The sequence below is a fragment of the Oreochromis aureus genome, linkage group 7 (genome assembly GCF_013358895.1).
Source record: "Oreochromis aureus strain Israel breed Guangdong linkage group 7, ZZ_aureus, whole genome shotgun sequence".
Classification (NCBI taxonomy): domain Eukaryota; kingdom Metazoa; phylum Chordata; class Actinopteri; order Cichliformes; family Cichlidae; genus Oreochromis; species Oreochromis aureus.
In genome coordinates, this window is record NC_052948.1 from 61,179,785 (window position 1) to 61,201,342 (window position 21,558).

Consider the following 21,558-nt stretch of genomic DNA (forward strand, 5'->3'; position numbering starts at 1 on the left):
TCTCAGTCCTCGTCGCCACCATCGCAAAAAAGTCGTGGAAAACAAAAACACACAACATGTCGTGAATAAACCAATCAGAGCTCAGTTGGGTGAAGAAAAACTGAGAAAAACTCATACAGGTGCTCCGAACCGTGGCGACCAAGTATCTGCTCGACCTCCCTCCCTCAGTGATATCTGTGGCTAAGTGAGGGTGTATGTGTTGGTTAAGGGCAGAAAGGTTGGATGAGGAGGGGGTAGTGGGGTAGCTCCTCTCTGCTGCGGCACCGAGGGGCGACTGAGAGAGCTGGCCGGCCGGCGGCTCGTATGCCTTCCAAAAACTACACGCTCGGTAGGAGGATAAAACAACAACGCTGTTCCAATGAGCTCACTGGCTGGATGCAAGCCCCACCCCCCCACCAGCTACCCGCTCACCTCCTCCCTACCCCACCCAGAGGTCCTCCTCCTCCTCCACCACCGCCTCCTTTCTCTCGCTCTCTTCTAGCGCTGCTGTGAAAGTAGGCAGGGAAGTGCGATGTCTGAGGGAACTGAGGGAACATTCATGCTTGTTCCAGACTGGACACCACCCACCTCCCTGGCCCCCACCCACCCCACGCCTGACAAAAGGCACCTTTATTCACCCTGGGCCTGGAAACCACTGTGGGGTTTACTCAGCCTGTACTCATACACACACATACACACTGAAAATGAAAAAAAAAAAGCATGTGTGCGCCATGGTGTGGAAAGTTTGTCCATGGCAAACAGTCAGTCAGTGTATGTTCTTATGGGGGAATACACACACACACACACACACACACACACACACACACACACATATAAACATACAGGAATATATTAGCATGAGTGGAAAAGCAGCTGAAAAGATGCTTGTTAGGAGTTAGCAGAAGATTTTTATCAAAAGGGACGATTTAGGTGTGTCGCAAGCAGCTTCAACAACATTCCCTGCACCACCAAGCAGAGTGCTCCTCACTCTCATGACAACATGTTGTGGTGATGCTGTAAATAAAAACGCTGCTATTTAGCCATAAAAAGCTCTGCTTGGGAGAAAAAAAAAAACTAAATCAATTAGAAAAACTTTTAGGCGGATTCACAACTTTTCTGATGGACAGCTGATTGACACATCTTCGCCAAACTTGTTGGGTGTGTTGCTGAGGACATGAGTACGTGCAGTGCCATGAGGTCCACTGTCATATTTTGGGTAAAAACACTTTAGTGTTTCTGCTCCAGCATGTGTGGAGAGATGACACACAAACCAGGGACTGTATATAAAAGATGGAAGCAACTTTATACAGCTTGAAGCCGTAATGTTAGCATTTTGCTCACTCCTTTGAAGCTAGAAGTTGTTACATTTGCATGATTCGAAGTTAACTGTGTGGGTGCTAATAAATGAACTACCACAAACACAGAAGCACAAACCTCTTTAAGGTCTGTGCCATACAGCAAGCCACTTTATCGCAAATGGGCAGCCCACCAGTCAATTACAGCAACCACACCACTAACTTTACATCATCCCAGTGTACAATAGTTACGAAGGGGACAAACTATCAGTGATTTGGATCGTTTGGATTCAACCTCTTACCCTTAAGTTTAGTGATTATAATAGTGTGTCTTTTCTCTCAGTTCCCTGAACTTCAACCAGTCCCCGAGTCTGCTCCTGCCAGAGGTTCTTCCTGTTAAAGGGGAGTTTTTCCTTCCTGCTGCCGCCAAGTGCAAATCGAACCGAATTAAATGTGGAGCCCCAGCCTAATTCTAACATGAAACCTCTCAACTCAAACATGATATTTCTTTATGTCTTTGGTTTCCTGTGTCAAATGACTCATCACTCATGTTTGGATGAGCAGTTCCTAAAAAACCTGCAACTGGACAGTTGTAGCTGCAATAAATAACCTAATTTACACTCTTACCAAACAGGCTGAGCACTGGTTTATTAAGGGGCGGGTTTAGACAGCACAGGTAGTCTTTGTTGTCTTCTGTTGGCTATGAAGGGAAGGTGAAAAAAGGCAAACCAGCATTTTCCAAATGAAAGCTGGTGAACCTTCAAAGAGTTTTTTTTCCCCACATGGACATACTGCACCACACAAGCAATGATTATTTCCTGAGTAGCCATAAAGTGGAGTATTATCCACCGAATGTCAGCATCACCTTAAACAGCATCCCGCCCCCCTCCCTCCAAAAAAATGTGACTGTGCCCATTTAAAGAAGCTCTGTCATGGAAACAGTGAGGGAACTGGGATGGAAAGGACTGGGCCTGCTGGAGGAGCAAGAATGGGCACATAGCAGGGTTAAAGGGTGTGTGGTTGTTTGTGTGTGTGTGTCGTTCCCATCGACAGCCAATCTATGCCCCGGCGCCCCACCCTTATGGGTTTTCTGTGACTAAAAAAGGTAAAAGGAGAATATAATGATATAAAGACATGATGACTTCATCTTGGCTCTGACCATTCAGCTCTTCAGCAGCTTCCAGACGCAGTGAGGCTGGAGGGAAGAAAAGAAAAGGAGGCTGAGAAAACAAGGGAGGGGAGAGGAAGCGAGGGAAAAGCGGCGTGCTGGCACAAATGTGTGAAATAAAGGTTGGGTATTATGGACCTGGAAGAAATACGCCACAAAGGCCTCGTTCAAGGCCAGGCACCACAGGTGAAAATGGCAATTTCAGCTGGTTGCTTTTAACACTTCAGAGGCAGAGTTTAAAAAAAAAAAAACACAAAACAAAACTGAAATGCTTGTGCACTGTGAAATCCTTCGTCACATTTCGGCTGCAAAGAGGACTTGTTGCTTGCTTTCCACATCTGCAGAGAGCAGAGGGGATGGTATGTGCACAGCTGGAGACGGGAAAATCTGAGGTCAGAGAGTTCATGAGCCAGTCAACTCTTTATCTGTGTGGGTCTATGAAACTAACACATTCAAACATATTAATGGTTCATAATTGTCCAGTGTTTATAGCGCTGTGTGAATTTCCAGCTGAAATCCTATATGAGATTTTTAAAGATACTTTTACAACCTTAAATTAAAACTGACTCTTTTTCTTGATGTACTGAAACATTTTCGGATTGATTATAATGTAATTTTCTGTGTTATGTGATATAACAACAATATGCCAAAGAACATCTGACAGTGAAGTTAAAATGCTTAAAAAGAACTATAACATTTGAAGAGCAACACACTAAACTTGACCGACTTTTGAACATATTTTTGTCATTCTTTCCATGGTTAGGTGTAATAACGAGGCTAAACTGCCATGTTATCAATAACCTGCTGCTGGATATTGATATTTTTCAGACTGTATGACTCTGACCACACCCACTGCTCCATCACTCTTGGTGTTAATCAAATGAACAGAACCTACCAAACTGAAAGAAGAAAAGACTCGCTGGGAGACATCAGTAAACCTTAATAACTGATTAAAATGGAATCATAAACAAACAAATAAACAAAGGCATATATCAAATATGTGCCAGGAGCCGGTTTTAAGCCCTCTGCCTTTCACTACCTCCTGATCCACACTGCCCACACTGTGGCTGAACAATCCACAGGAGGGCTGGCCTATGTGGCTCATTCAGGCTGAGGGCCCCAGAGGCTCGCCAACCAGCACCTGCCCCACGCCTGGATCCACGGTAGGCCTCTGATAAACATGCTCCATTGTTTCAGAGTTCACGTTGACTCTAAATCAACCTTAGTCTGACCCCTCACCCAGGACCAATCTGCCTTGGGACACGCTACCAGGGGCAAAGTGACACCTGCTGGCATCACCAGAGCCCACAAACTCCTTTAACACGATAAAGGCGTGATTCATGGAGGGATTCTCAGAGGTTCACAGTAGAGGTTCTACTACTACCTCAGAGTAGAGCCAGGACCCAGGCTTGTGACACTGGTGCCCCTGAAGAAGAGCTGAAGGAGGTGGCTAGGGACAGGGAGGTCTGGTAGTTTAGGTAGCTTAAACTGCTACTGCCCCGTGAAACAGCCAAAAATATAACAAACATTTATACTTACTTGCTGCTCTTTTCCTTCTAAAGGATATTCTTCAGTTCAACTCAGCTCTATTCTTACAGCACCAAATCACAGCACCAGTTGTCTCAAGGCACTTTATATTGTATGGTAAAGACCCTACAATAATAAACTGATACTGTGATGTATGGCAGACCACTGTCTGCATCAGGTGCTGACTTGAGGTGTTGTTGTTATTATAGGTAACAGATACAAACACGTTTTTGTCACTCTGTGATTTGAAATGGTGTACACAGTGTGGAAACTAATCATTTTCAATTTTCCAAAAAATATTTGAATGATTTTCACAATTAATTGACTTTTAACTTGACTTAAATTCCAAAAATTATGAAGCACACTAACCTACTATAATGTCACATCTATTTGTGTTGTCTAGTCAACAGTCTACAACCACACGTTAACGTCACAAATGATGAAGGAAAGCAGCAAAACCAGAAAGTTTCTGCTTGAAAGTGAAACACTGTTGCTGATGAACAAGTGATGTGAATAAGTGAAGAAGTGCATTACTTTTTATTACTAGTTATAGACAATGTTGTCACGCTGAGAAGACTTTTTTTTCTGAACGAGATTATTGACCTAAATGTCTTTTGAAATTGAAAGGATACAGCACTAGCTCTTATGAAAACTGCCATGAGGGCTTAAAGACTCAATTTGACAGCACACAGTAAGTTTCTAATTGGTTTAAATCTTCTAATTTCCATGAATAAATTCACAATGATATAAAGACCAGCATGAGTGCAGTTTTATAGGCTCTGTTCATTGTTCCTTTCCTGTTATAAAAGTCCTCTATGACGAGCTGAGTGTAAACACAAGTCGACGTCACATCCAGCCATGTGGACTGTGTGAGTTTTCTGTTCAAGTGATAAAACACAGGGCTGATTCAGGTAAAGCTGTTAAGGAGTCCTTGTTGCAGCCAGAAAGGGCCAAAAGTTAGAGGGCAAGGGGGAAACGAGGGAGGGAGGAAGGCCTCTGAGGGAAGGTGAGGGGGAGTGAGTGAATGAGTGATGTGAGGGCTGAGAATGAAGAGGGTAAGAAAGGGGGAGGTTATCTGAAACGAGTCGAGATAAAACTACAGATATTTTTGAGGCGAAGCAGAAAACGGGGATTTTGGAGAGGGAAACAGGAGATTGGGGGGATTCTGGAGAGGCGACAGAAAGATTGGGGAGGGGTTAAAGGAAAGAGTAGAGGTAAATAAAAAGGAAGGCCAGAAATGGGGGAGGGCCGGAAAACAGCAGTTAATGACTGTGAGCCTACTCTCACTGGGGCTTCTAACGAGCAGCAATTACTCGGCAAACACACTTTTGGAACTGCTATCACTGCGAGGACTGCAGCTGCAATCATTATTTTCATTCCACATTAATGTGACAGTTATTTTCCCTCCTAACTGCTTTGTGGCTAAAATATCACGAAGGTAAAATCTGTTCAAAGAGATATACAATAATTTTTTTTTTACAGTCATGTGATAACAAAAAAAGCACAAAATATTTGCATTCGAGTGAAAAAATGACAAAGCTATTTCTTTTTATATCTTTTTGCATTTGTTGCAGATTCTTGGGGCAAAGTTGGTTGGGATGAAGCCTCTTTTACCAGCAAGTCAAAAATCTTTGCCGTTTGAATGATGATTTGAATGTGATCTAACTGAAAGCTGAAGGTTTAAAAGCTGTTTGTTTGTTTTCGCATCACTGTAAAGAGAGCTAGAAAAAGACAGCCCTCTACAAGCCAACTGGCAAAGGTGGACCGCTTCCTCGTCAACTCTTCTACTACAGAACTGTGCTGCCCTGGCATGTGGGGACAGTGAAGTCTGATTTCTTCTGTGAGTGTGTTCAAAAACATCTGTAAAGATCAGTGGAGGCTCTGTCATGGATTGGGGCTGCGTTTAACCCAGCGGTGTTGGAGATCTTGTGAAAATTGGTGGAATTGTGAACAGAGAAACGTACAGTCAGATTTTGATCCGCCATGCTATATCATTTAGAAAAGCTTCAGATTATTTAGCACCTTCATTTTTCAGCATGAAAATAATCCCAAACACACTATCAATGCTGTTAAAGCATACCTTGGTAGAAAGACACACAGTGGAACACTATCGGTAACGGACTGGCCTCCCCAGAGCCCGGACCTCAATATTACTGAAGCAGTGTGGGATCATGCTCACAGAAAATTTAAGAAAAAGGCAGCCAACATCCAAATAAGAAATTTCAATGTCCTTCAAAAGAACCTTGGAGTACTATTCCTGAAGACTACTTCAAGAAATTACAAGAAAGCTGCCTCAGAGAGGTCAGACTGTTCAAGGATAAAGAGGGTCACACCAAATATTGACTTTGAAACTTGTTACAGTTGTACAGGCTTTATTTTTCACACATATATATTGTAGCTCCATGTATGTTTGCAGATGTTAAATCCTTGTACCTATTTTTCATGTTCTCAAGACTCTCACAATACTGTGCAGTAATGTGATGTTAAAAAGTGCCCAAGTGGCAGAGACCACAAAAGCAGCTAACCTTAAAATCTCAAGCATTCTGTTCAAAGTGTGTCCTATAGTCACTACCAACAAAATCTTCTCACTTCCCACTCTAAAAACAAAAAAGATAAAAGACACACAAAACCACCAGTAACCAGCTTAAAAGTTTCAGTATTCGAGTGTCCAACTCCTTTACAACACTCAGTGCATGCTCGCTTTGGTGCCTGTGTTTATGTGTTTGTGGAGCTTTAGACAGTCCATGTTTCTGAGTGTGTGTGCACAGCCTCATTGCAGCGCCATGGTCCATTTAAGAGGGCGACTGGCCCCTTGGCTCTCTTTAGTTGTCATGTGCTTCAGAGAAGAAATGTGGCACCTGACCTCAACATTACAGCTCTGTGAACACATCTGCACCAACACACACAGAGGAGGAGCACATGACTGCATGACAAGGTCACATAGCTCCATATCACAATATCATCACCAATATTGCAAACTTGACTAACGGGACTTTACAGGATTACCAGTAAAGTTCCACCACAAACAAAAAAAATGTAATTGGGGGGAAAAATGGAAGAAACCTCTGGAGGAGTCATGGTGAGAGTGTGCGCCCGGCAGCAGAACATGTGGCTGTGTTCACAGAAAAACTATGAAGAGTTTGTGTGTGTTTCCTTGTTCACACACAGTGGGACCATAAATAGTCGCTGCTATCAGCAGTGTGGGCATTCCAAGACAGAGCAGTGTACTATCAACATGGAGGGCAGACCTGACTCTTGGGTTTTCTCACACACTCAGAAGGAGAGAGGGAGGAAGGGAGGGGCGAGGAAAGAAAAAGTTTCCAGCTCGAACTGAACCTTTCTGTGCGAACATTAAAAACCTGAATGAATAGTGACACCGCTTATAACTTTGTTTTTGTTTGTTCAACTATTTTTACGTTACTTATACAATCTGACATCACTGGAAATGTTTACATACGGGCTAAGTTGGCCATTAGTCAGCCTCTGCTTAGTCTGCTCAAGGACCTGATTGAAAATATTCTTCATATCATGAAGTGCCGTCTGTTCTCAGACGAAGCCTCGTTAAAGACACTGATGGTGGTAACACAGACATACGCTTTCCTGGGAAATTCAAATGTCACAGAGACAAAGGTCAGGGAGAAAAAGTGAATTAAAGGTTCTTTAGAAAAAGAAAATTAGAAAAAAACCCACAAAAATTTGTGCACAAATTAAAAAGCCAAAACACTGATGAGCTAAGATGAAGAGGATGTCTGTGCTGAAGATAACAGGTGACGTAGACACCATCCAATCATCAGCAGACCACGAATCCACCTTTAAATTCACTAGTTTGAGTGAACAACATTTCCTCTTTCATATTTTTATTCTTGAACTTTCGCTGAGCAGATAATAATCTTTAATAATGATCATTTATTGTACACTGGAGCTTCATCTCATTTCTGTCCAATGCAAACTATTCTAGCTGCATTTCCTTTAACCCTTTCTTCTGATTGGCTGTCCTTAGCAATTAAAAAGTATGAAGGGCAGGTGGGTGGGGCTTCTGTCCCCATAGCTACAACTGATACAGATGACAAAATTATTACCCCCTCTATGAAAATTTGATTTCCCAAGTACTGTTTAACAGAGCAAGGGGTTTTTAACATAGCTTTTCCAAACACAGCTTTCATTACTTTACTTTATTTTACATAAAAATAAAATTATTCCACAAAATCAAAAAACTAAATTGATCAAATTAAACTAAGTTATTAGCCTCCCTGATGCTAAATAGTCAGATGTGTATCCTCTTTTGCTGGATAACAGCTTGAAGTCGTTTGTTGTAGTCTCACACACGCCCACTATTTTGTTTTTGGCAGGATGTGCTCAAGTGACAGCTCAAAGGTTTTTATACTGTGTGTAGACTACATGTCAAGTTTTAACTTGATTTTACAAGCTTTGAGCATTACAAAGTCAAAGCACCTCATTGGACAGCAGTGATTTGTGCTGTGGCTCAATAAAAATGTCTAACAATCCTGGTCATTTTTGATTTCTTCCAAAATAATTCTGTTGTTGTGTGCAAATTTAAATAATTTATGCTTTGTAAAGAAAAATAAGATGTTTAGAAATGGTATGTTAAAATCCACTGCTCTGTTAAAAAAAAATAATTAAAGAATTTGGTCCTCATCTGTATCAGGGATATCCTCTTTCTAAAGTCAGGGCTTTCAGACAAAGGGCTTACTTTCACATAGACTTCGGCCATGTTTAATACAGCCATCCACCATTGTAACAGGATTGAGGAGAATAAATCTGATAGCATTCAGTGTCAGTTTGAGATAACAAACATTGATATAGCTTTCATCTTATATGAGAATGTGAAAAAAAGGAAGATAAAAGGAAACACTGGTGATGTAACGAAAATAGGACTTTTTCCATTTGATACGGACACCGTGTCTAAGCATATCTGCTGATAGAGAACATCAATCCAATATCAGTGTTAAATGAATTAAATAAAAATTAAATTACACCTGAGACCAGGACCAAATAAACTCATCTCATTTCAGCTCAGTATTAGAGCCTTTACTACACACGCTGTTATTTATGTTATGTTCATGCTAATTTCTCCTCACCCTGCTCTCATTCCGAGTGCACACCTGACAACAACATTATGTTATGTTACTGGAAATACTATTAAAATCGTAAGAAGCCGACAGAGTAAGCATCGTCTTTGAGATGATCGGTCGTGCCAGTTCACTTGGCTGCCATTTCCGATTTAGTTGAAAACCTTTGCAAACATAGAAACAAAGAAAAACTGCTGACCCAGCAGATGGAAAGTATCTCCAACCTACCTACTGTTTGCTGTTGCTTCATCTATGCTATGTATAAAAGTCAAATGAGGAGATCGTGCCATTCTTTTTGGAGATTTCAGAGTGATCTGATCAACATAACACATCAGTGCATCCCTAACAATTGCAGCAGTCCAAAGTAATTAATGTGTGTAGACAAGAAGTCAGTAAAAATACATGCCACAGTGAAGACCAAAGCTAACTTTGACAGTGTTTTCCATTAAATGTTTTGCCTTCAAGTTCAAACTCAGATCATGTCAAACAGATACTGTCCATCGTGAAATCGACAGTGAGTGAAACACAAGTATAAAATGGGAGGGACTCACTGATGGATAAAAGAGCTGAAAGATGATGAGAGCATTTAAAAAATGACTGGAGCAAAAGCTGATAAAAAACAAGTGAAGGTTGTTTCAAAGACGACAAACACAACAAAGGAATCAGGCATCTGGAAGCATATAAAATAACCCGCCACAAGCAGACAGAGTAAAACAGAAAGACTGAGACGAACACACAGATTTCATAAAAACTGAAACACCAGCACGGGGAGTGCAGGGCGGGGTGTTTTTATAGAAGCCTATAAGAGTTTTAAGGCGGTTTTTTACTAATGGTCCATTGAGAAGGCTCTGTTGTTTTAGCCCCATAAGTTTTTACTGTCTGGCTGCAATCTGACCTTGGCTGCTTCACGGAGAAGATTGTGATTGTCAGAAGCACGGCCAAACATCAACTGACTGCGCTGGAAAAATACTATAAACAAGTCTCAAATATCATCTCTAACCCCCCGCAGACGACGCCTTCAGACTGCTCGACTTACTCAAACCATACAGACATTAGTCTCGTGGTGCCTGCGTGACAGTGATGTCCAAATCTAAACAAAGCAAACGTTTTGTGCCAAATTCAAGAATTTTGCCGTCTTTTCAGTCTAAATGAAGGACGGCTTTTCCAAAACATGGAATCTTCAGCCTCAAAAGTCTGGTGTTTTTAACCAACTTTATTTTCCTCTATTTCAAACCCGCCAGAATGGGGGAGGACAGCTGTGTCTAAATGACACAAAGAGACAGGTTTACTGAGACTAGGTGGCCATTACATTAATGTTCCTTATAGCTTTATTCAGACATGCCAAGACACAGTACCGCGTTCCCTCTCGTCTCAGCACTTGACCAATTTATAGCCACTTTTCAATTCATTTCAGTTTTATTTATATAATGCCAATTTACAACAGCAGTTGCCTCAAGGTGGTTTATACTGTAAAGTAAAGGCCCTACAATGAAACAGAGAAAACTCTAATAACCAAATGACCCCCTTGGATTTTGCACTGAGCAACAGTGGGAAGGAAAAACTCACTTTTAACAGGAAGAATCAGGCTCAGGGAGGGGCAAAACACACTGTGGAAGAAATCCAGAGATTTTTGCAACCTCACTAGTGTAGTGCATGTTCATGAAGAATATAACCCAGGGTATTTTTGGTTGCAACAAGTCACATAATAAGAAATAATAAAGTTCCAGGTTTAAAAAGGAGATCTACACATGCCTGCAAAACCCTAAATACTGTGTAAATTTAGGGTTATGAGATCTGGGAATATGATACAGTCTGTGTGTGTGTAGCCCCTGTCCCACACACAGAGTGGAGCATGCTGCAGTCACTGCAGAAAAAAAACTTTTAGCCAAAACATGAGTACCGCTCACCACTGCACTTCGTTTAAGTCCTAAATAGTTTAACCAGCAAGTTTAAAGGCGATCAGATGATCAGCTGTTGAGATAGATTTATGAGGAGTTGGATGCACAGACACACGTGTATGGTTTGACTCAAAGCACTGACCAACAATGCCAGAAAAATAACCCAGAATATGTAAGTAGATGCTTGGGGTTATCTGGAAATGCTGTCACCACATAGGTTTATGCATCAGAGAGACAACAAGAGTCTGTTGTAAACATTTAAGGCTTTAACCACCAAGGTTATTCGTTTACAACTTGCAACACTGTAGCTTAAATGGATATATGCTACAAGTGGGCTTATTTTCCAACTGTTCCAACATTTCAAAAACATTCAAAAACATCTTTGGCTGGGCTTCTTCAAGGCCAGTGTACTGCATACTGGAAACCACTAAAACCCTGTGGTACCTGGTAGAGGAAGCGCTGGCTGAACTGGTGCATGGCGCCCTGCAGCTGGCTGCGCTGGCTCTGCCACTGCTGGTAGTTTCGCACAGACTCGGCTGTGGGCCTCTGCCACGTGGTGGTTCTGGTGTTGTGGTCCACATAGTAGAACCTGCCCCGCTGGTCAACCCGTTTCTCCCAGCTGCAAGGGGGACACAGAAAGGGTTAGTCAGGGCAGCGACGAGCGCTGTGGCTTTCAACAAGATTTTATTAATCGCTTCAAGAGTGGGTGGTTGCATCGAAAAGCTGCTGATAGCAATGGTACTTATTTATGGAGACAAGGAAAGACAAACAGACAAGAAAAGGAAGGAAAACAGTGAGGAGGCAGACAGAGAGTAGGATTCAGGAAAGGAAAAGAGGGAATAGGCATGTTTCTTATAGAAAACTGTTTAATGCTTCCTTTATAAGGATGTTTGCATTATTCCACAGTCTTCATCTTGCTTTGGATTAGTGCTCAAGTAAATCACCTAAAAATCAGCTGTAAGAGACAGAGACTGAAGCTAGCTGAATTTTGTTTTACTACGTTATCACTTTAGCTTAGCCTGAAATATCAAGTAGTTTATTCTCCTTAAGCCAACGCCTGGCATTACGCATGATGAGTAAAACCAATGGAATATGTCAGGTTTCTGACTGACACTAACCATATCCTTCATGTGAGTGCTCAGTTGTTTATGTACGTGCTATTCTTCCCCTGAGACAGGAGGTCTGGACTTGGACTGAGATAGTGACAGTCTACTTAAAGACAAACACACAAAGAATAGACCCACAGAGGACAAACACATGAACAAAGCCCCCTCCCCAACACACATGAACCAGCTCCCCAGGCTCACCAGGACCGACTGCTGCTCTGCTGCTATTCTTGTATCTCTGACTTAAGTTCAACAGAATTTGGTAAAGAGAAAACAGCATCGACTTCCGAAGGCTAAAAACACTCACTGCAGATACAGACCAGCTTAAAAAAATCCAAATGCACACAGACAGCCTCAGATAGAAAATAAATAGTCATGCACAGCAGTATCACACCTCCACTGTCATTAAAATGCTACATTTTTTCTTTTTACCTTTCATATGTTTGGAGAACAGCACCACTGCTACTTAACGACTGATTGAAATCAGCATAATACAAGCAGTGTAGCTGGCTCACACAGAATCAGTATGACTGGAGCCGCTGCCTTTCAGTTTGCCTAAAGTCCAGAACCACTCGCTCCAAAACTGAGTCTCTAAACAGACTCAGTTTTGTTGCACTGAAACATATATGCAAACTCACATTCAGGCTGCAGGAGGAGAACTGCATGGAAGATTTAGTTTACCAACCTAGGCTAAGAGTTTGCTTGCTGCGTCATGTTTTATTGGATGCCTGCATATTTATATAACACAAAATGTTAATAATTTTCATCTGTTGGATGTTTTAAGCCTTTAGTGCCCAGCAGAACAAGCTCACAGTGAAATGGAAGAAAATAAAAGATATGCAAGAGAAGATCCTGGACTTGGTTGCACCTTAGGAGAAAGACACACATTATGCATTTCTCATCAAGGACAAACAATCTTCCTGAAAAATAACATGTATAGTTAGATCAAGGTAAGTGGACATAATTAGTTTTAATGCTGGTCCACAATAATAATTTCCCATCTACTTGTTAAATTGTTAATGATGGGGGGAAAAGTACAGTTCAAATCCCTTTTTAAGTCAGGATAAAGGAAGTGTCTTCTAATAACAAAATAGCAGCCCTATCTTCAAAAGTTAGTAACTAAAAAACGGTAACAATTACAATGAAAGTAAGCGATCCAATAGGGTGTTTAATTGGATAAATTACTATTACATGTATGATATCTAATAACACTCCCAACACCACTGAGCTCTCTGAGAACTTTATATGATATTTTATATGATACTGATGGGTGATGCAGTGCATGAATGCAAACACAGACAAACCAGGAGGATCATGTGACAGCCACGGCAGAGAAGTCTCTTTCTCAAGGACACTTCAGTAACACAGATGACTGCAAACACAGCGAGTTATTTGGTGGAGGGACAGTCTGTCTGACCACGATGCCTCTGAGCTTTCTTTAAAATGCACAAGAAAACTCTGCTCCCTCTCTGATATTAGCGCTGGCTTGTTATTTACTGGAGCCGAGGAAAATCCCAGAGCCCACAGAGGCCCGTCTGAGTCTCTCCTCAGTTGGGCTATCTGTCTCTGACGCTCTGTACCAGTTATGGTACCATGTCATTAACTATCGACTCCGTGTATTTCTTGGAATTTGTAGACTACAGTCCCATCACCATGTTCAGATCATACAGTACAGTGTTGAGCTTCTTTTGAACAGTTCAATCATTATTTATAACCGTGTCAATCAGAAGCAACACTTATTAGCTCCGTCTCCTGTCTGTGCTCAAGTTACTTAAACTGCTGAATTATTGGTGGGAAAAAAGAGGTAATAATGAAAAAAACAACATTCGTTGAACAATATGAGCATTCAGTGTTGATTCCATTTTGGGTTACGCTCTAAGTAGAAAGAGTTAGTTGCATCTTCAAGCAGCTGAGATGATTTCTTCTGTAGGGTGGACTCAGCCTCAGAGTTAGTGTGAGGAGTGCAGACAGCCAGGAGCCGCTCCTCCTTATATCAAAAGGCCAAAGCTAAGGTGGTTCAGGCATTGGGCTGGGACTTGGATGCCACCTTGACACATCGTTTTGGAAGTTTTTTGGGGGGGTATGACCAACTGGGAGGAGACCCTGAAGTAGTTAAGAGAGACCTTATTTCTCCCATATTAGATTCTCTTTATTGGCTCCCTGTTAAATCCAGAACCAAACTGAAAATCCTTTTCCTCACATTTAAGGCGATGACTAATCAGGCTGCGTCATATCTCGAAGACCTTATAGTACCGTATCAATCAATTAGAGCACTTCGCTCTCAGACTGCAGGCTTACTTGTGATTTTTAGGATATTAAAAAACAGAATGGGAGGCAGAGCCTTCAGCTTTCAGGCCCCTCTTCTGGGGAACCAGCTTCCAGTTTAGATCTGGAAGACAGACACAGTCTCTACTTTTAAGATTAGGCTTAAACCTTTACATTTTGATAAAGTATATAGTTAGGGATGGATCAGGTGACCCCTGAATCCTCCCTTAGTTATGCCGCAATACGCCTAAGCTACTGGGGGCTTCCCATGATGCACTGTGATTCTTTTTCACTCACAATGTGTTTATATACCTCTTTTTATTGAATCATTAGTTATTATTAATCTCTGGCTCTCTTCCACAGCGTGGCTTCGTTCCATCTTCCTCACCTCACCCCAAAACGGTCACGACAGATGGCCGCCCCTCCCTGCTGGAGGTTTCTTCCTATTAAAAGGGAGTTTTTCCTTCCCATTGTCACCAAGTGCTTGCTTATAGGGGGATGTAGCACCTTCAGATGACTGTTGTTGTGATTTGGTACTTTATAAATAAAATTTAATTCAAAAGAAGTAAACTGAACAGAATTAAAATGCAGGAATTTATACCTTTAGGTGTATCGTTAAACAACAACCAGTGGATAGACAAAAAAAAACAGGACAGAAAAGGTAATCTGACATGGGTTTCCCGTGGAGGACAGAATGAGATTAAAGCTTCAGGCCGGGCTCGGTCATGATAGCTTCAATCTGAACTCTGGTTTGTTTAGCATCAAAGAAAAAATACTGTTGCTCAGTAACACAGCCACAGATCTGATTACTGCTTAAGGCTTTGTTAAGTTTTTCAGACTGACTTTTTAAGTGGAAATCACGGCTACACTTTGGTCTGGCATGCTGTACTTCTTAACTCTAACCATTTTAGTCAAGATGTAATCATTTGATGTTTTGAAATGCTATACTGGATATAAACAAAAGCTTTTCAGTTTAGTCTGTTTGGTCTAAAGAAATTTTTTAAAAACCACCAACAAGAACAGCTTAATCTAAATACAGAATCGGTTTTACTGCAAGAGGTCCTACACGTTGCACGGAAAGAAAAAAAAAAAAAAGAGTACAACATAATGCAGCTTCAAAACTGGAGCGGTTGAGCTTGTGACGTGTTACTGCTCACAAACCCTGCAGATGATATGATAAAGAACAATGTGAGAAGCTCTCCTCAGTCTGGCTTTGGATTGCTTTCATTCTTTAAAAAACACTATTGCCCAACTACCCCAACCCCACCCCCTTCATCCTCTAAACAGCTCCTGGTGTGTACATCTGGAGCGTTAGCGCAGTATTAGCTTGCTAATTGATCCTCTGAAGGGCCACGGCAGCCATCCGCCAGCACAGTGGTGGATGGAAGTACATGTGGCACGAAGAAAGGACTTTTGTTCTCTGGGCCCCCACGCTCTCATTCCTTGTATGGAAAATCTGAGATGGAGGTGGAGGTTTAGTGGGGGCAACCTTTTCCTAAAAACAGCCTCTCTTTCTCTCTGTCACCCAGTCAAACACTCTGAAAATCAATCAATACTCACTCCAAGTAAAAATGTCGTAAATGGGCTGAACTCTGGCAGAACATGGTACTCCAGAAGAGGGAGAAACGGTGTTCTCGTTCAATGGCTCAGCACACAAACACTACGATCAAGCTGCAGCGTTAGGCACAGTTACAGTGCAATGTGTGCGTTTATGCCAGAGAACATATAACGTGCTCTTAATAAAACAAGAAGCTTTGATCGGGCAGAAACCAAGACTGGGAGGGAACTTTATATGTTCAGCTTTAATTTTAAAGTCACAGTCCACCCAGAACTGAAATTCTTGTGGCAAGTTCACTTCAATGGAATTGCTGCAATCAGAGCTCACAGGGGTCAGACGCCCCTCCCACCAACTCAGAGGCTGTTTTGGCTCGTTTCAACAGAAGGCTGTCAACTTTAGCAGCCAGTCAGCTGATGTGCTTCACAGGGGCCTCAGAACAATAAAGCGTCTCTCATTTCCTTCTGTCCCACAACACCTCTGCTTGCTTTTCCATCGTCGCCACTGCTGACTCACACACTCCACTGCTGTTTAGTCATAATGAACTCCATTCTCTTTTGGCCAGTTTTGCTGTAAGTTTTACTTTTTTCTTTGATAAAACATTCTTTTTTTGTAATTTTGATTTTGATGTTTCAGGAAACTCTGGGAGACAGAGGTGTAATGCTATGCTGCAAAAAACACAGATGTAGTATTAAAGTAGCATTAGCCTAAATCATTGTGGCACAGGGCGCTTCAACCAAGTCCAGCTTGAACTTAATGCAAACTGTCTAAAGAGCTTGGCACAGATGTATGTCCTCAACCGTTCGGTGCAGGGGAATGAGATCAAACTGCACCTTTAATGTCTACCTATGCTGACGTGCGAGCCTCCTGGAACAGAAACAGTACGGCATGATTTCAACCTGGAACAGAACTCCGCTTGTTTATCTTCGGTTGGATTTTTTTTTGTCTTCATGCTGAACTCCGCTGTTTTTCCTTTTCCTGAACAAGCCAACTTTTTACACAATCAGCTCTCAACCTACGCAAAGTGTCATTACCACTGGGCAAGGACGGCATACAAGTGGGCCTCTGTATCTTCTGTAATTAACATAATCCTCCTCTCTATGTAGCCAAATAGACACAAATGTTAGACCATTAATCTGGCATAAATGGTTATTTAAGGACAGATCCTGCTTTTCCCCATTTACGTTACAATGTCAGATGGTGAGGCCTTTTAAGGTGGCCGCAGATATCAGAAGAAACGGTTCATTTCAGACAGGTGACTGAATGCCCTTTAGTTTACAGAGAGGAATGTTAACACATGCATTAGCCTAACTTTACGTAACCAGTAACCAGTGCGCTGATGGAGAAAACACATTTAAAAGTGCAACGGGCGTACCCCGGTGGCAGTGGTCTCTCCCACGTTGTGGTTTTGGTGTTGTGGTCAACGTAATACACTCTGCCATGAGGCAACACCCTCTGCTCCCAGCTGCACAAAGAGAGATGAGACAAGCACGCACAAATATTCATTTACTATCACAGTGAATATGTTCCAGCAACAAGATATCCAAGATTTTCTTAGACTGCCAAATACATATTAGTTTGTTTTTTTTGTTTTTTTTTAAGTAGTCAGGGAATGAGCGTCCCTTAATGTAATAAACCTCTAAATGTATCTTGCTCACCTGCAGCCATCCACACAGCTTTTTGGGGGGACTGACTCAACAAGTGTTGCTGAAGTTTTATCCTCTATAAAAAAATCATTCACGGCTACCTCTGTAAACACATGACTCACGCTGGAAACACCACTTTAGTCTAACAGTAAAATATTCTTTTCTGACATATTGGTGGCATTCATCTCATTCTGAGCTTATTCATCTGATAACTATTAATGAATCCCCACTTTTGGCTGAAATTGCAAATATACACACACTACGCCGATTCTTATTAGACTATTGGAAGATTTGACTGGGTTCAGAGCTTCAGAGGCAAATATGGTGCTGGTAATAAAACTGAAAAAGGTGAAGTAAGCTACAAGAAGCAAAAAAAAAAATATATAGAGGCAGACTTCATTTTATTACAGGATTACAATGAAAAGGAAATTAAATGTTTTAGTATGGGAGGACTCAACTTTCTCACAATTAAATACTTATGACGCATTCACAGTTTACACGAAAGATCTGGGCCTACTCCGGCATCCATACAAAGTTTATCTATATACAATAACAGATTATTAATCACTGCTTACTTTTAATATTTAATGTGCTATAGCATCACAGTCACACAGAAAAAAAAAATATTTGGGGGTGAGGACTCCCCCCCCCAAAAAATATTCTGGGAAGTTTCTAAGCCCAAAACTAATAATAACCATATTTCTTGTGCCTCATTTCTCATCTAAGCATTGTAATTTCTCTCGAGATAAAGCCCACAGTAGCAGTTAGATTGCTTTGCATTTCGCACGCTAAAATTATGTCAGATTTTCTCCTCTGAAAAATGACCTACCCTGGTTTTGACACTGGTCTGACCCAGTTTCATTCAGTTATTTATTTCACATCAGTTATAAAAATGTATTTATTAAACATTTATTTACTATTCATCCCTTTATTTCTCTGCTAATCGATCACCTGGGAGGCTATGCACTGTAAGTTACTGTAATAGCATTTTTACACATAGATACAGCAGTTTGTGTTTAAGATTTTCTTAAACAATAAATATTTCTCTGGGTGTTTCTGTGGCAGTCTTTCGTATAGTTTATAGTTTGCTGCTCAAACTAAAGGCTGACTAGGAGATGCTGTGACGCACTGGCTCTTACCCTGCTGGGAGTGAGTCTGTGGTGGGCTCTGTGGTGCTGTTGCTGGCCTGCTCTGTGCTGGAGGTTGTGTTGGAGCTGGGCTCCACTGAGGCAGCTGGACCCAGAGCTTCCTGCTGACCAGGAGAGGGGCTACTGCTGCTGCTGCTGGCAGCTGGAGACCTGCCTGAAGGAGAAGAAGGAGGAGGCGTGTGTCGGGAAACGCCACGATTGTTCTCCAGTCCATTAGACGTCAGCTCAACCTTATCTGAGAGAAGACACGGGCAGCAAGAAGCATAAGAAAAGCTGGCAAGATGATGTGATGCATTCTTACAGTCAATTAAGAAATTACGGTTTAAGAGTGAGTGGACTGATGGTTGCATGAGAGCTGATTTGGGACCAAGAAAGACAAACAAACAATTTCTGTTGATTGGTTTGTTACAAGTAGCTGGAGCATCTGCTGGATATTACTCATCTACTCTCTTTTCCCACATTTCCTTTCTCTCCACCGGTGCTGTCAAATAAAAGCATAAAATGCTTTTTATCCACTCCCATATTTAGGAGTGGATAAAAACTTTTTGGGTATGTACAGATTATTTTCACTATAGCTCATCTCCTCATAATTTTTTTTAATCAAATGTATTATCTAGAAAAAGCTAGAAGTTGTGAAGAATTCCCATTGTCTCCTTTATGTTTCTACTTTTTTGACCTAAAGTCCAAAATTTCTATTATTTGTGACAAAGAAAAGCTTAAAATCCATTAACAAAGCAGGAAACTGTAATTTAACATTTTCCACATGATACATATATATATATAAAAGCTGCTGATTACATTTCTGTGAATAAACAGATGAAATATTATTTTAGCCACATCTACCATTCGCTGTAGCGTGGCGTAATGTGGTTATTTTCTTGGATGCTGCCTTTTAAAAGCTTCCTCAGCAGTGTAACCACATAAACATAAAAACCCTGTGTTCTTAAACTGTGCGTGACACCGTGGCGAGGTGAGCAGACTTTGATACCTGCGCTGTTTCCGGGGCTGCCGTGACTCTTAGAGGACCGCCGGCGAGCGCCGGGTCCAGGGATCTGCTCCTCACTCAGATCCCCATTTGTCAGAGAGGTCCCGCTGGAGCCCCCCGGGGACTCACCCTGCGAACCCCCCACTGAGTGCCTGTTGCTCCTGAAAACAGAGAAAGAAAAGGGGAGAAAGAAAAGAAGAAGAAGAGATCAACATCTGCACTTACTTTCTTTAAGGAATTTTATTCACCTCGTCCTTTTCTATCCTTTGTTTTGGCGACTCACGGTTCAACCAAACATGCAGAGGTGTCAGCTGCTTTTCCTCTCTGAACACTATCATATTTTCCCCAACGCTAAATATAACTTTGCTTTTCTGACGAGAAAAAGAAAAGCACGATGGCTTGCCCCCCCAGGACTGAGGAATGCTGGGGCCGAGCTTGGACGGCGATCTCTAGATGATCGGATTCTCGGTTCAGTTGTTTACGCAGCTCAACGAGGAGAAGAACTAACAGTGCAGTGTGCACGTCTGCATGTTTTTATGACTATGTTCATGCAATGAGAACACTTGAGAACAGCATAAGAAGCCTCTCCTCTTGTCTGTTGGTGGCATCTCTTCATATGCAGTATAGAGATGTTGACTGCTTCGCCATGACAGCAGCGGTTTGGGCTCTTGGCTGAACTGTGCTTAATGCCCCCCTACAGTGTTTAGAGGGAAATACCATCTGACCCCATGCACTCCCGCAGCAAAGCTTGGAAATAAATGCAGCCTGCTCCACTATTTATTATCTCACTACCATTCTAGCCAGTGAGAGCTGCGTCTGAAACCACACTTTGGGGGGGGATAACATGCTGGCACTCTGCATAAGTGCTTCAGTCGACCGTGCTGGCAATGGCTTCCTCCACTCGACCCTTTTCTTCTCTTTTCTGCATTTATTTTGATTACAATTATGCCTGGGGTTTATGACTTTCATAAACAGTTTTTTAGAAACGGGTTAGGCAAGTTTAGCATTGTATTATTATTATTGTTCTTACTGTACCACAATGTCTGCAGACTTTCTAAAGCAGTGGGATTAAAGAAGCCTTTTTTTTTTTTTTAAATTTGAAGCCTGAAAAGCATTTTTGGTTTGTTGGGCTATAAAGAATCACAAAGCCTTTTAAAAATCTGACTTGTGGAAATAAACATTAAGACAGAATAATGCTGAAATGATGGCTTTTATAAATACACTCTATTATTCTGGTGTTCAGCTATTCAACAGGAGATAATCTTGCCTTGTATTTGATGTTTTGGTTGCCTGATATACCAGAAAAGTGAATCTCTTTGGAGTTTTATTGCCTGTTAGAAAAATAGACCTGATTCTTAGTTTTTATTTAATTTTTTTTAGACATAAGCTACAACTTTACCTTATCTAATGCACTATATCCCACAGGGGATGCCAGTGAAGTCTACAGTATTCCCCATATAACTCATAAAGAAGCTCTAATAAAAGCTGGCTACAGTGTATGTGCCTCTTTTTGTATATCTTGTTATATTTCATGTTATAATTCAGAAATTTTATGAGCCTAAATGTCACTGTTCTGACAGTCATGGAGTTATGACAATTAAGAAATCGCAGACTTTTGGGCCATCTGTCCTGCTGTGTTACCCCTAGCTCTTCAGGAGCTGGACAGCAAAACTGACACTATCCCATGAGGTGCCCTAATTAAATAATAAAATAAAATATCAAATTTCCCCTAGATGACAGCAAGCTGTGCAGATCCAGGAACCCAAAGTCTGTTTTATGCAGATGCCAGATGGTGGGAATTATTACACCATGACGCAAACGCAAAACTTTGGGAAGGGGATAAATGATCCCCCTTCTTGTGTGGAGAAAACCACAACTAACCATCACATATGTTGG

General features: G+C 41.5%; 1 protein-coding gene across 2 annotated transcripts in view; it reads right to left on the reverse strand.

Moving 5' to 3' along the window:
- The window catches only part of wwp2 (WW domain containing E3 ubiquitin protein ligase 2), a 61,488-nt gene that overhangs the window by 15,105 nt on the left and 24,825 nt on the right, over positions 1–21,558 (reverse strand). For both annotated transcript variants that reach the window (XM_031742459.2, XM_031742457.2), the window contains exons 7-10: positions 19,666–19,823; positions 18,669–18,912; positions 17,259–17,348; positions 11,402–11,576 (exon numbers count right to left, since the gene is read on the reverse strand). In XM_031742459.2, coding sequence (XP_031598319.1) covers positions 11,402–11,576; positions 17,259–17,348; positions 18,669–18,912; positions 19,666–19,823 — 667 coding nt within the window. The remainder of the gene's footprint in view (positions 1–11,401; positions 11,577–17,258; positions 17,349–18,668; positions 18,913–19,665; positions 19,824–21,558) is intronic.